At 43.7% G+C, this 15,934-nt stretch overlaps 1 protein-coding gene across 6 annotated transcripts in view; it reads right to left on the reverse strand.

Annotated features, from left to right (window-relative positions):
- Positions 1-15,934, reverse strand: part of Rcan2 (regulator of calcineurin 2) — a 188,298-nt gene that overhangs the window by 53,403 nt on the left and 118,961 nt on the right. Inside the window, exon 1 of one of the 6 annotated variants that reach the window (XM_010617762.3) lies at positions 1,540-1,927. The exons of the other annotated variants lie outside the window; for them this stretch is intronic. Coding sequence (XP_010616064.1) covers positions 1,540-1,626 — 87 coding nt within the window. The 5' untranslated portion in view covers positions 1,627-1,927. Of the gene's footprint in view, positions 1-1,539; positions 1,928-15,934 lie in introns of those variants that run through there. 6 annotated transcript variants of the gene reach the window in all.

Below are 15,934 nucleotides of genomic sequence, written 5' to 3' on the forward strand. Positions count from 1 at the left end.
AAAAAAAAAAAAAAAAAAAAAAAAAGAGAGAGAGAGAGGTGAAGGCGGAGGCCAGGAGAAAGCTGGGAAGTTTGATTCTTTGTACCATTTTGGCAGTTTCTGGAGATGGCTCTCCCTAGTCACCCACAAGGGACTTGAGGTCAGCTTTTACACTCGGGTGATTTGGTGACTGTCATCCCCATTGGATCACACAGCCTCGCACACACCAACATAGGCAGTTTGAGGCCTCCCTAATTTGATGCTTTGAACCCCTGTATGGTATGACAAATGGTAGGCTCTTCCACTGCACTGGCCTAAGGATTGGTAAATACAGAGGCACATTTAAAATATGGGGTGGGGGGTCTGGGGATTTAGCTCAGTGGTTCCACTGCCTGCCTTGCAAGTGCAAGGACCCGAGTTCAATCCCTGGTACCAATCAATCAATCAAATAAAATATGTGGGAACCATGAGCCAGATGACCATCCATTTCAAAAGATGGCTCAGAACTGTTATCATGAACAACACAGCAATGGGTTGCGCTTATAACACATAATCCCCTGGGGTCCCCTGCATGTCCCCTGTGCCTCAGACAATAAGGAATTCAAGGGCTTCCTTTAAGACTAAAGTATGTACAGATGATAAATGGTTATGCAATGTAATTTGTCTTTCCTTCCTCCCACCGCATGACAAACAACTGTCTGTGTGTGTGTGTGTGTGTGCACACACACGTGTGTGCCTGCATGAACTGTTTAGATAAGAAGCTTCAGCTTGTCCTTATACTCGATATGAGAGAATAAAAATTCTTATTCTACAGGCATGGAATCTTTTCTGTAATAGACAATCAAATAAAACACACAAGAATGCACATCATCGGGGGACAGGAGTGACAATGAAAACAGTTGCTGCAGGTCCTCAGGGAGCATGAGCCTATGGGATGCTAAGCCTCAGGATACAAAATTTATTTTTGTCAGAACTTTCCTGATGGGCCACCATGCATGGAAAATGACTGCTTCCTCCACCTGACAAAGAAAATGCAGGCGGCTGCTCTCCAACTTCAGTTCCCAGAGGGCTGGGGACGGAATCTACAGCCCGCAGGACAGCTTTTGTTCCGAGGAAAGCCCACATCCCAGGACGTTTACGTGACACACCACAAAGGGGTACTGTCCCCGGCGGGGCATCCTGATCACAGTGGTCAATGCATGCACATTCCTTGGCTAATCACTGATTCAAAATCCCCTAGACAGGTAGGACTGGCAAGTTCTCCTTGTTGACAAAGGTACATTAAGAGACAACGGGAATGAGTCTGCTGGGAAAGAGATGCCCAAGATGGTCACATAACAGAAAAGACCAGGGAAAACAGGCGATGCTGATCTCATTTTCAAAAGGAGCAGCTGGCCCCTGTCGAACTTATTCTAATTAATATAGCCTTCGCCACATGCATTTCTGGCTCTGACTCTGAGCCGAAAACTATTAACCAAAGTCTTAGGTCTTTACACCAAAAAGGCTCTGCCAGGCAGGTCAGCAACAGTGACCAGGAACAATAAGACTGCAGGTGCATACCTTCACCTCCTGGTTGGTAAAGACCTCCACGTCCACCACACAGGCAACCAGCGTGGAAACATCACAGTCCATGCTAGGGGCTGGCATCCCCTCCCGAGTTCACAGCGAAGAGCCAGGCACCCTGCGCTGTGCTGTACGTGGAGGGCAGAGGCTCTGGTGGGCTGTTGGGTGGTGTGGGGCTGGCCCAGGGGCTGCCCTGCTCCGGAACTCGGGCACCTGGTGCCCACTCCCGCTGCACACAGCCCTTGTGTCTGAGGAGCACAGTGGAGGAGCGCGGTCCAGCTCGCTCATGGCAATGACATCACCGCTGAGACTGACACAAGCTGAGGCTGGTTTTGTTTTTTTTTTTTTTCCCCCTGCAAGCCTTTTATCTCCAGGCAGCGCAGTGGAGCAAATTGAACATGATTATGTGCTAAATCTGAGCTCCTACTAAATCAATTCAGGCAGCGTTAGCGAGGAACTGAGTCATAGCTGTTGTTTCAGCCGAGTGGCTGTGTTTGCAAAAAAAAAAAAAAAAAAAAAAAAAAAAGACAGCAGAGGTTGGTCAGGGGCATCTGACACCAGAGGTTCTGCTCTGGCAGGAGGAGTGAGCAAAACGCCACAAGGAGCCTCCTGGGGCTCAGGTTTGACAATTTTCTGCCTCAGAGATGAGCAGGAAGTTGGGGCATTTTGCAAATGACCTGCCTCCTGTTACTTGCTCCTTGCCACTCAGAGCAGCTGCGCATGGTCTGGGCATCCTTAATTCATCCCAGGCAAGGGCTGGGATAGAACAGAAATCCATTCTTGGGGTGACTAAAGAGCTGGTTGTTCGTCATTTCGGCAGGCTGGTACGAGGAGATAATTAGCCGTTAGTGGAAATTCTATTTGAAGCAGACAAGTGCAGACCTGTAACGGAAAGCACCCTTATAAGCTCAGGTTTTCAGACTGTCTCCAAGGTCATTCAAACCAAAGCAGATAGAGGAAAGAAGTTAAAGCAAACGCCGCACCTGGGGACAGATGGCAGAGTCACCAATGTGGGTCACTGTCAGATCCTCTGGCGCTGCTTTGCCTGAGACCCCGGATGGGTCCCTCTGCTTTCTCAGCCTCTTTTTCTCTTGGTTACAAAACCCCAAAGGGCAGGGCTGCGGCTAATTCACTTTATATTTTGAGCCCTTAGCAGAGAGAAACTGGCATGAGAAGATGATGTATATGTGTAATGACTCGATCAAACAGGAGTAACCTTCTTTCACGGCGGGCGTGAGCAGAAAAGAGTATCAGATTGGTTTCAATTTTACCCTTGCTTATACAAGTCCCAGTGGGGCTCTCCCTGACATCCTAGCCGGAGCTGGCCCCAGGAGGAACACAGCTGCCTCTCCGGTAGCCATAGGAACGTTAGGAATTTTTTTTTTTTTTTTTTTTAGACAGGGTCTGGAAACATAGCTCTGACTGGCCTTGAACTCACAGTGATGCTCTTGCTTCAGCTTCCCAAGTGCTGGGATTACAGGAGTGCACCTCCACGCCCAGCAGGAATATTATGATTTATAACGCATAGGTACCTCTCCAGTATGTGGTTGGACAAAGCCCTAATTTCACAGGCAGATGAGAAAGATGATGACATTTCAGCTGGAGAGCAGAAGTCTGGTCACCGGATCACACCTGAGCACAGTGTTCCCTTCAACTAGGTGTTTTCCGTGCTAAAAGGGACCTGTCTGCAGACAGACACTTAGAGTGATGTCACTGTGTGCTCACAGGGCTGCCGTGTTCTCGAGCACTGTGGGAAACAGGAAGTCCCGGGGGCCGTGACTGTGGAATGTTAGGTGCCGTGTTAGACCGGCAGGTGGGCAGTAAGGAGGGCCAGGCCTTGGCTCTGACCTTGAAAATGTGGCTATGACATTGGCAGGCAGAGGAGTAAACAGAGCCCTCCAGCCAGGGAAGAACGGAGAGGAAACATTCCTGGGGTAAAGGAAGCATCATATGTCTGCGGCAAGAAACATTAAGGGTTAAGTTTAACTGAAGCCTGAGATTTACAAGGATGGAAAAGCCAGGTGAAACCAGCCTTGGGGGCCCCCTGCAATGCCCACCCGGCTGACTGTGGAGGACCAGGCAGAGTTGCTGAGTAGGCACACAGGGTTTGCATAATTACAGCCAAAATGAAAAGTATACACAGATATGAGCATGGTTCTCAATACCATTGGCATGTGCTCAAAAAGCCAAACTGAAATGAACATTTTTTGGGGCCCCGAAATTTACTTAAGGTTTCCCCATAGAAGCATACTGAAAAATGCCCAGCAAACTACCGTCAGCAAGGAAATCTCCTGATCTGTAGTATTTCGGATCTCTGTGGTGTATTTCCAGAGGCCAGAAGAATGTCTGACACTTGGGAGGTCTCTAATAAATACAGGAAATACAAATGGATAAATTCTGTAAATGGATGAATCTGAAAAGGCAAATACAGAGACACAAACCAAGAGAGAGGCCTCCTGACCTCCAGGGACGGGGTCACACATGTGCGTGTGTCTAGAGATCACCCTGTCGATCTGACAGTGGAGCCCTGGTGTGGACCACCCTGCTCAGCTCACCTGGCCAGAATGTCCCGGCAGCCTCTCAGACCACGGCCCTTCCACTGCCTGACCTTGGGAAGGGAAGGGAACAGGAGTGACACAGACACCTTCCCCGGGCCGCTTGCCTCCCCTTGGGCTGACCATTCTCAGAGAACTGACAGCTGAGCTGGTGCCGTCCCCTCCACTTGGGCAGAAGGACCTGCCACCTTCGATCCTCTCAGAGGTGGTGATGGCAGCCGTGGCCACCACAGGCTTTGTTAATGACCACACAAGTCCCTGTTACGCTATGGGTCGTCGTAGGCTTGGCTCGTTCTGCGTCCCACCGCGGATCACGTAGGACTGTTTTTGTACCAGAGAATTTCAACATACTCAGAAGTAGCACACAGTGACCCTTTAGGAACCCGCCCCCAGGTTCAGGAATAGTGAACCTCGGGCCAGTTGGGCTCCAGTGCCTGTATCCTGAGCGTGGGCCCCTGAACAATGGCACTGCATCACTCAGAAACTTAGAAGGGCAGATTCTCAGCCCTGCCCACTCCCACTTCCATGCTCAGATCATTTTGAAGCAGGCGTCTGATATCATTGCATTGGCCAATATTTAGGTAGATATCACTAGAAGATAAATTCTTCTTTTGCAATCCAAACACCATCATAGTACAAAAAGCAAGAATAATTCCTCAGCACCCCCAACACCCTGCTGCCATGCATATTATTTCTTCAGCCCCGTAGCACACTTCGTCTTTCAACCCCAGCCCCTCTGCTCCTTCCCACTAGTCCTTTCTCTCCTAACCGTAAGTTCCCTTCTGTTAAGCTGCGCCTGGACTCCTGTGTCTCTTAGGCCCGTTTGAGCCCATAGTGCTTTCCTCCACCTCTTCTTTTTTTCATCCTGAGGTCTGTTGTTGATGTCAATGAACTCACGATCTTTGTCGATTACACTTTCTGGGTCTTGTTGGTGAGCTACACATAATGTCATTCACCTGGTTTCGCAGGACCTGCGGGGACCCAGAGGCTGAGATTCAGGTGTGGTTGGCGCGGCCTCTGCGAGTACAGCATGGTATCCAGCCCCCACTGCATACATAATGCCTGCTGTCCCTCTCCTGTGGCAGCAGTGGGCTTTCATTTTCAGTACCTGCACCTGCCCATTGGCTAGAAGTTGCAAGTGATGGTTGCCTTTGTACATTTATTCCTGCTTCCCTACTGTCTTCCAAAGATCATGGAAGTTTTTTTTGTGCTTTTTTTTTTTTTTTTTTTTTTTTTATTTTTTCCCGTTTGAAAGTATCATTATAAACTCTTGGGTTAGATAGATTGGATGGTTTTTAATCCACTGCCATTTTATCTAAAAGAAGCTCACATAGCCTGTCTGGGCTATCTTGGAGGAAGTGTAATAAGGTCGCTCCCGAGTCTTTCCAGCCAATCCCAGCAGTATTTGCCTTCTGCTCTGACAAGATATTCCAATCTCGTCTTATTCATTTCCTGCCCCAGATAAAGAGTCAGGCATTTCTCCAAGGAGCCTCAGCTCCATTTAGTAAATATTTCAGCCTATTTTGAGATCACAATCTATATATTTAGAGGCATTCTTTGTACTAGGCTGGGTATTGTTTACCAGCTGGTTCCGTGGACAGAGCCAGGGAAGATATAAATATATTTTAAAGATAACATACATCATTCAGACTGATAATTCCAATTCAAGTCCAGGACCACAAGGCTTCAGCTCAACCTTATCCGTCTGACTTCTGTGTCCCTTCCCTTCCATACCAGCCACCTCTGTTCTTATCAGCAACATTTCCTTTGTCCCAGACTAGATGAACAGCAGCTGCAGAATCACAGTACAAACGCTAATTTAGGAGTTTTTCTAGTTCTTTTGGGCCTCAAGACATACTCCATAAAAAAGTACATACTATTTTGATTTACAGTTGTTTGGAATAACTCCTCTATTCTACTAAGTAATGTCAAGTTAGGCTCATTTATTTCATTTTACTACTTCTAATTCCTCAGGATTGCTTTTCCTCTGAAATGTAACTCTGTTTTATAATTATATAAAGCACATGCTTCAGAAATCAAAGCCGCAAATCTACAAATAAATCTAGTCTCTACCCCTGGTCTCTTCCACCGTGTCTCCCTCCTGCACACTTTACACACCCACCACACACACACACACACACACACAATGAGCTGTAGGAAACTATTAAGTCACTGTCTTAACAACAACAAATGAATATAAATGGAAACTTGGTGCCTCAGGAACTGAAGGAAGAAATACAAATGAGCTAAATTCCATAAACCATGGAAGAGTGTTCCCCATGGGAGAAGATGAACAGATTTGGTTCCATCTTTGTTGTAGTTGTGGGAGGAAGGAGAAGCCACCATGACAGGTGCAGGGAAACTGCATGAACTCACAGCCAACTTGTACAGTTTCGCGTCTGCTACAAGAAATGGGTTAGAATCCCGAAGAGCTCCATCCAAAACACAAGCCCATAAAACCAGTACTTTACCCAGACCTGACGTATAATGAAGAAAGAGGTGTATGAGACTCTGTGAAGTATTCTAGTGCACGTAAAATTAGCATCCTAAAGAAACGGTGCAGGAGAAACGTAAGGAGATGGCGACAAAAGTTTCCTCCAAACTGATTACCAACACACAAAACTAAGAAGACTAGTGCTAAACACCGTGATAACCACACTTCAATGCCATATAAACTCTCAGAATTAAAGAGAAGATAGTAAGAGAAGAGGAAAAAGACCTTACATAGAGGGGAACAATAATAAGAATTGTGACTGATTTTTAAATCAGAAACAGTAGTGGCCAGAATACACTGCAATAGAATATTATATTTAAAGTTAAGAAAGCAAAAGATACACTGTCAATCTAGCTTTCTACATACAGAAAAAAAAAAAGACTTTCATGTATGAATGAACCAAAGCTTTTTCTGCTACACAAAAAGAAGTCAATGGCCAATAGTGCATAATTCATTTACTTGAAATGTCTCTCAAAGTAGAATAATAATGTTTGTTTGAACTATGGACATAAAAAGAATATTCTGCTAAAAGGCATGAGGGACCATTTGGGGCACAGAATTATTCTCGAGCTGGGCAGTGATAAAAGTTGTATAACCACACATGTTTATTAATCACTGCATCACACACATGAATCTGTGCCTTTATATAATTATTAAATAATGCAAAGACAAAAACATTTTAACAGAAAAAAAAGCAGAAGCGACTCACCTACTGTCCATCTAAACTACTAGAAATGACTGAAAATTTCTTAAGACTGAAGGGAATGATACCCAACGAAACCAAGATTAGAAGGATGGGATGAAAGCAGCAGAATGAGTAAATTCGTAGGCCAACAGAAAAGCTTTTAAAGGAAAATGCCAACAATGAATTGTGGCATTTTCAGCACATGTATGCAGAAGTCAGATATATAACAGCAGGGACACAGACACCAAGGGTGTTCGAACGTAATCCTACGGTTGCAAAGGTCTCACTTTGTAGGGTGCTCTATGTATCAGTTAAAGGTGAGCTGTGACAGGTCAAAGAGGCGTCCTCTTTTCTCTAGACAGGAATAACCACCGAAAAATAACAAAAGAACTGGCTAAAAAGTCCATAAAAGAAATTAAACAGGATAGCGAAACAAAATAAATCAAGAAATAATCTAAAGAGAAGGAAGAAAAGGAGGTACAGGGATATAGAACAGGTGGAACAAATAGAAAACAAATGCCAAGATGATAAATTTGACCCAATTGTACTGATAATTAGTTTCAATGCAAATGGGTTTATAAGCATTTAATTAAAAGAAATCATCAGGCTGGGTACTATAACTCAGTGGTACAGCGCTTGCTTTGCCTATGTGAGGCCTTGGGTTCCATGCCCAGCATCACAAAAAGAAAAGAAATCACACCAGATAAAAAGAACTAAAGTCTCTCTTTCTACTTCCTCTTCTTCTCCTTGACCCCCATATGTATATTCTAAATCTGAACAGTCTGACTGGTTGAAAGTAAAAGACTAAACACATACACATAAGAAACTAGGAGTGCTTATACTAGAAAAAATAGCTTTTTAAATGAAGAGGATTACCAGGGACAAGGACATAAGACAGATACTTTATAAAGTCAAGAAAATATAACTATCCTAGTTGTGAGTGCATAAGTAATGAAACTTCAAAATCCAAGAAGAGGAATTTGACAGAACTGAAGGGAAAACACAGATCTACAATCACAGCTGGATATTTTTACACCTCTGCCTCAGAAAACAGTAGGAAAAAAAACTAGCAAAGATGAAGGATTTGAATAACTTCTACAAACCAACTTGACCTAATTGGTATTTATAGAACACTGTCCCCAACAATGACAGAACACACATTATTTTCACTTGCATGCACAGCACTCACTGTGATTAACCACTTATGGATAATAAAACAAAGCTGGACAAACCAAAAAGGACCAAAATCAGGTCATTCACTGACTCCCAAAATATGACCCAGGAAACCCAGACGCCTGAAGGAGGACCACAAGGTCAAACCTATTTTCAAACTATTGAGGCATGACTTGCCTTTTTCATCCTATTGTATTCGTGCAGAGTGGAGTTTCACAGAGGCCAAATACAATGGACCCTTGACTTATAAGCTCAGTTTGTTTGCAAGGGCTGATTGTAACTCAAGTTGGACAGTTGAAGGCTTAGGCTCCTCTACACATCCTTCCAAGTGTCTCTCTTGTATACAAGCAGATCTCAGTGTCCTTAGAGCAACACTGGCCCAAGATTCCTCAATGAACCCCACACAGGAAAGGATGTTGTTATGTTCCTTCCAGAACCCTGTAAGGGTTAAATCTGTATCTGAAACCATCTGGAAGCACAAGCAGCGGCTGGCATTTAGGTCGTAACTCAAGACTTTGGTTGTAAATTAAAACTAAAATTTTGGTCGTAATCCAAGTTGTTTGAATGTCAGGCCGGTCAAAATTCAAGGGTCCACTGCAACTTGTGCTATCACCAAGACTGAATGAAAAAAAAAAAAAATGGGAAAACCTCTTTGTTTTCAAATTAAGACAGACATTACAGAGGTTTGCAAAAATATAAGCTCAAAGTCATTCCTTTCATTATTTTTTGTTTTGGAAAAAATAATTGCTTTTCCAATAAAAATGCTATTTATGTTAACAAATTCTTCAGTTTTAATTTCCACTTTGATAAATATTAGTGATGATAATCCACATAAACTGAAGCCCTTTGGGGTGTTTAATAATTATTAATCATGTGAAGGTAGTGAGACCAGCATTTTGGTAATGCCGAATGTAAAGGATATCCTTGATAATATAGAAGTAAACTAGAAATCAATACAAATACAATATCTAGAAACCTCAGGTATCTGAAATAAATCTATACTCAGAATTCTGAATAACTCTTCAAAGAAGAAAGCACATGGGAAATTTTAAGAAATATTTTAAAGCAAACGATAATGAAACAACGCAGCAAAATTAATAAATACCTAAAGCAGCTCTGAGAGGAGCTGTGTAGCTTTAGATGTTGTTAGAGTTTAGAAGTGAAGCACCTTCCAAAGACATGGATTGCAGCAATGCTCCAAAGTGGAGGACAGTAGGGGTGACTGGATCGTGAAAGCACTGACCTCATCAAAGGCCTGATGAGCTCATTGGCTGAATAGGCTATTAGGAGGTGGGACCTCGCAGGAGGAAGTACATCACTGGAGGTGCCTTTACAGGGTAGATCTAGCCCCAGCCTCCCCTCTCTCGTTTTCTCCCTTTCTCTCCGCTTCCTTTCTGCGGTGAGGTGAGCAGCTTTCCCTCGCCAGGCCCTTCTGCTGTGAGCTTTCTTCCTTAGAGCCTGAGGACCATGGACTGAAACTTCTGAAATCATGAGCCGCAATAAGCCTTTCCTCCTTGAGTTGTCGATGTCAACTGTTTTATTACAGCAATGAAAAGCCAACCCAGATGGCTGTGCCAACAAGGAGAGTAGAAAATCATCATACACAAAGCTTACACAAATTTGTGAATACACAGAATGCCGATGCCCAAATTTGATAAGGACATTATAATAAATAAATATGCGTAATCTTTCACTGGTGTTATATTTAGAAATATCTGCAAGCAGGGACAGGAATTTAGCTCAGTGGTGCCACCGCCTGCCTCATAAGTGCAAGGTCCTAAATTTGATCCCTGGTACCAAAAAAAAAAATAAAAATCTTCAAACAAATGAATAGCAATATATATAAATATTTATGTGCAGCAATTATAATAGTAAAAAATGCTATTAGCATATATGTCTGAGCACTGGGGATTAGTTAAATAAGTTGTGATAATTCCTCAGGATGAAACACTACACGTAAACTACAAATACATTCTCAGAGAAATTAATGCAACATAAAAACAATATAAAAAGCCTAAAAAGATATAAATCAAAATATAATAGTGCTAAACTTTGGATTTTGCTGTATCTCCTAAATTATCAGCAATGTAATTGTGTCATTTTACTAATGGTTTGGGGAAGAACCCAACTAGTTCTTTAAACTTTTGGAAACTATAACCCTATCATTCACATGAGGGTACTTCTTTGTAGGCCCTTTGGAAAGAATCAGCCCTGTACCTGCGTTTATAAATGGAAGGTTGAGTTTCCACGCTGGGCAGACACGCTGGCATACACCAGGTCACCCCTCAGGCTAGTGACACAGCCACGTCTACCCTGGCATCCAGGCTGCCCTGCTCTCAACATGCACTCTTTGCATTAGGGCCCAGGGTGAGCAAATAGCATTGGCATCCACACATGAAAATTCTTCACATTTAGTCACTGCCCTTAGTCCCAAGAGCCCAGAAGATTTGTTCTACTTCAAGCCATAAATTCAAATGTCTTCACAATTATAAGCCAGGTGTGGTGGTGCACACCTGTAATCCCAGCACTCGGGAGGCTGAGGGCAGGAGGATCACTGTGAATTCGAGATCAGCCTGGGCTATGTAGTGAGTTCCAGGTCAGTCTCAACTACATAGTGAGACCCTGTCTCAAACAACAACAACAAAAAAACAAACAAACACAATTATACTTATAAGTATACTCTTAAAAATATCAGTAAAAAACGCAAAGGGTAATTATCCTCTTATATTTTATATGGGAATGGATTTTCCCTATCTAAATTTCAATAATATTTTGTGCTAAATATATTCACTAAAGTCTCAAATTAAGACAACCTATTAAAATTAGAATTACCAATTGCAGCATAAAGCTTAATGCTCTGTCAAAGAAATCTGGTGAAAAAGAAAAAGAAAAAAAAAGAAGAAGAAGAAGAAGAGGAGGAAGAGGAGGAAAGGAAAAAGAGCCCTTGTTCAAAGTGTCCAGGTTTCCCAGAGAAAAGGCCCACAATCAGGGGTGGCTGTCTCACCCAGCGTCTGAGTTGGCTCATGAGGGGATGGATGTCTATTTGATGGAAGTTTTTTAAAGAACAAAAGCTGTATTTCTCTCTTGGCATCGTGATGAGTAAATCAAACCTAGGTGAGGAGAAATTCATGGAAGCTCTTACTGTTGAGAGTCTGAAGATGTGTGGTAGATTGGGCCCCAAGCAGAAGACTCTATGTGAATGTCACAGGTAGAACCCTTGCTTCAACCGTACAGCCAGCTACCCAGTGACAGCACGTGTCATAAAACAATGGCGGTGATATTCATGCTGCTTTTTGTGTGGACAAAATTAAATGACCATTTTGTGGTGTATGCAGTGTGACTGAACTCAGATCCTACAGGCAACAACAGCGCGCTTTCTCATTCTTCAAGTATCTGATAAAAAAAAAGAGGAAAACCACCCATATTCAGTGACGGGATTGGTACGGAAGCTAAAGCAGCCAACCTTTCCTCCACGGTGCAGGAAGCACCCTACCCACAGTGGAGGGCACCTGGCACAGGGGGAATCCCTGCCATGCCACCCTTCACATCTTCCTGGCACATCATCTACCAGACCCCTTCTCATTCAGTCATTGGGACCAGGGCTCAGGTCCAGCTCCGGGTTTGCCCCCAACTTCTTGGCGGAAGTTGATAACTTGGCAAAGGTCACTTGCTATCTCTGGGCTCCTATTTCCTCCATTAGAGGAGGGGATTGGGTAGTCCTGGGGTGGTACCTCGGAGTGAGAAAGACCCTGAGGCCAGCCCCAGAGTCTCCTGGGAGGAGCAGCTCACAGAGTCTGCTGCTGCCACCAGACAGGGTGGTGACGACCAGGAGGGCCGAGTCTGAAATACAAATGTAAGTAACTCTCTGGTTAAGAGATTTTCCCCCAAATCACTGACCCATCTGTTCTTCATCACTGCAGATTGTGGAGGCTTTCTGTTCCATGTCCCCATTTCTTGCCACCCAGCCCATGAACTTGACCTTGGGCAAGTAAGTCATCCTCTCTCTCCGTCCATTTCCTGTGGATAATAACAGTATTACCTTTTAGGTTGTCGCGGGTGGGAGGCCTCAACTGAGTCACCACACATAAAGTGACCACTTAGGGGCCTGGCACACAGTCAACATTCCGGCCACTGTCATTTTATCTCAGGATCGGTACTTGACCATGAAATTTCTAGATACACCTTAGAGGTCAAATCACTTTCCCACAGTCAACTGGCTGGCGATGGAGCCAGCGTTTCAATCCAGCTGTGTGGCTTGCTATACTCCTGTGCGTTGTTTCTGGAGGCGAATCTGCCAGTGTTTTCCGTTCCATTCTTTGTGACATCCCAGTTTTATTTCTGCGTGTGAGTGCCTTCATGACCCAACATTCTGGCAGAAATGCTGCAAGCCTGGGACTCTCCTGGTTATGGTGGTTGCTGGGTTCTCTAAGGGTGGGTGCTGCAGTTCATTTTGATTCTAATTCTGATTCCTCAGCTGGGTTTGAAGGAAGCCACGTCCTTGAGAATCTCTTACATACCAATGCTGCAAGCTCTGAAGGCTTTATCTTCTAGCTGCAGTGCTCACAAGATCTGCAGGTGAGAAATTTAATACCTCTTCCAGTAAACAGCACACACTGTCGAGCTGGCAAAAGAGACCAGCTCACGGGCAGGCAAGCGAACGAGTCCCTCAAACCCAGATGATAAAGTCCAGTAGCAGTGATGATGAACAGAAAAGCCTGCACTTACATGCAGTCCTAGTCGGCTGGGGACCTGGTGGGGTGGATTGTGTTTGTCTATCTTTATATTTGGGGTAAGCTTTTGGAAAGTCAGGAAAGTGCCAGGAGGTGACTCCCTTCTCATAGTCTCAGGAATACCATGTACTTAAAAGAGTATCCTCTATTCTTACCTCTTCTGCTTCAAGACTTGCTTCTAGGAAGGTCCAACCCTCTTGTTTGGGTGTAAATAAATGACTCTGACCTTTGAAATAACATTACCCTCCTCAGAATACACTTAAGTTTCAGCAGCCCCTACCAAACATACACTGGGAGATTAAAATATTCAGGTGTAAGGCATCCCCAAGTGGGCAAGGAAATTCCAGGGCAGCCCTTCCTGGGATGCAGGAAGTCACATGACTGGTCAATCACCTTCTGTGTTTGGGGAAAAGGCCTGGGCATTCAGGACACCCGTGTCTTAATCCATCTATAATATCTATAATAATCAATGTGTTCAAATGACTTCACTCAGGGCACTGCAAGTTCACAGCTAATTAAGTAAAAACTGACGGATCACTTGATGGAGGAAAGAGAAAGACATGATTATTAACATCAGAATCTCGGTAGATGCCCCTCCCTCCATCCCGTACCCCTTCCCCTTCCAGGGTCTGTGATTTCAGGGTCTGTGACCAACATGGGAAAAGGATATAATCAGGATCAAGAGGCTGCACCACCACCTCTGTCCTTGGCTGAAGGTCACTCCCGCTGCTTCTCTGATTAATACATGAAAGTGTCGTGTTACATCTGAACCTCTCCCTGAATATCAGGTAGAAAGAACCTCACCAGAACTCCAGTTCACACTCTCTTTTTCCTCTGTGGAACCCATCCAAAGAAATCTCCCAAGAGAATCAGGCACAGGGCCAGGAACTGAATTGTCAGGGTAACAAAGGGACACCGAGTACCTGGGGCATCAGAGAAAAAGAAGGCTCCACTACTGGCACAGAAAGGGAGTCTGGGGAGGTTGCTGGAGACAAGCTGCCCCTTCTACAGCTGGAGCTTTCCAAAAGACCCCAAGACACGAAGTGGCACCTGACAAGTCCCGCAGAGACAGCCCTTAGTAAATATAATAAACCCAGGAGGACTAAGGCAAGGTTTCCCCAACATCCTGAAAGTTGCCTCCCAAATAAGAGGAAGTCTCCTCTTTGTGTAGGGTAAAGCCAGGCCCATTTCATCCCCCAGCCCCATGGACGTCCCTGTTTAACCGCACTGCGAGTTTGTGCAGTGTATATGCCGGGATGGGATGTGAGGTTCATTTATCATCCCTGCTGCTACACTGATTAATACCGATTTCAACTCTTTCTAAAGAGAGAAAGCAGGAAACTTGCCCAGGACAGTGTTTAATTTCCCAGGCGGCACAGAAGGAAACACTGATTTATTTACAGAGAACCACAGTTGCTGACATGCATTTGCAGCATGATAAATAGGGATTTGATAGATATATAATTATGTGCACAAGAAATATCTTACCGTGTTATTAGGCATTAAAACTTAAATTGTGGGTATAAGTGACATTTTCAAAACCCACGGAATTTTCTTCTCATTACTGATACGAACCTTAACGCACAGAGTCATAAACCTAAATTTACTTTCTCAAGTGCGACACATCTTTTGTTTGACACAGGACCTGAACCAGGATGTATTTTATACAATTAGAGTGCAGTCTTCTAGCAGTTAAATTTTCTTTTGAAATGTCACTCGCTCTAACTCTTACATCTGTTTTTAAGCATTTCAAGTTTTTCTGGGATGTATGCATGTGTGATGTTCGCTTGCACAAGGCATGTATGTGTCTTCCTTGTGTGTGTGTGTGTGTACACAGAATCGCTGACTCCCAGGTAAAAGGATTGCTAAAGATTAGCACTGTCAGCAGAGAGCTTCCGTCCTGGCTATTCAGAAGAATTACCTGGGCAGCTTTAAAAAGTCCTGAAGCTCAACCTGGTAAAATCTAAATACATTCCATGTTCTTCTAGCTTGCATTATCATTCTGTTGTCACCTCCTTACTTTTGATGCTCAGCTGGTTATGCGAGCTGTTACAGCTGGAAGAGCAAGCAGAGAGCACAAGGGGCCTTTCTGTTTTGCCTCTGCAACTTCCTACAAATCTGTAATTATTCTCAAATTTAAAAAGAATTTAAATGCTGATGCACAGGCCAAAGTCTGAGCTAATTAGATCAGTCTCCCTATGGGTGAGAATCTAGCCAGTCTTTTTAAAGCTCTCAGACAACACCAAAGTGAGACCAACATAGACAGTCACTGATCTTGTCCAACTGGCCCCCGATGTTGAAATGTCTTAGTCTCCTTATACACAGTTTACTATGTTAATAGCAACACAACATGTTTCAGTTACTGAAAAAAATGTTTACTATGAGCTTTTTAATATTTTGAAAAACCCACAGAAGCTTCTCAGGAGAAAATTTATACATGAATCAGCCAAAATGCTAACTTGGTAAATAATTCCAAAATTGTATTTGAACAGGAGTTACTTAACCCTAAGAATTTTCCTGTCAATGTTTTAGTGGCATAAATACAACACATGGGCCAGGTATTTAGCTCAGTGCTTCTGCCCTCTGCCTTGCAAACGCAAGGACCCAAGTTCGATCTCCGGTACCAAATAAATAAAAATAAATACATACATACATACAACACATATGGTAGGAAGATTTGGTTAATTACCTTTATAAATAAAAATATAAATACTTTTGAAACAATTAAGTTAGTCATAAGTAAAAGCAAGTTTTG

The sequence above is a fragment of the Fukomys damarensis genome, unplaced genomic scaffold, assembly GCF_012274545.1.
Source record: "Fukomys damarensis isolate Sample0158 unplaced genomic scaffold, DMR_v1.0_HiC HiC_scaffold_20, whole genome shotgun sequence".
Taxonomy (NCBI): Eukaryota; Metazoa; Chordata; class Mammalia; order Rodentia; family Bathyergidae; genus Fukomys; species Fukomys damarensis.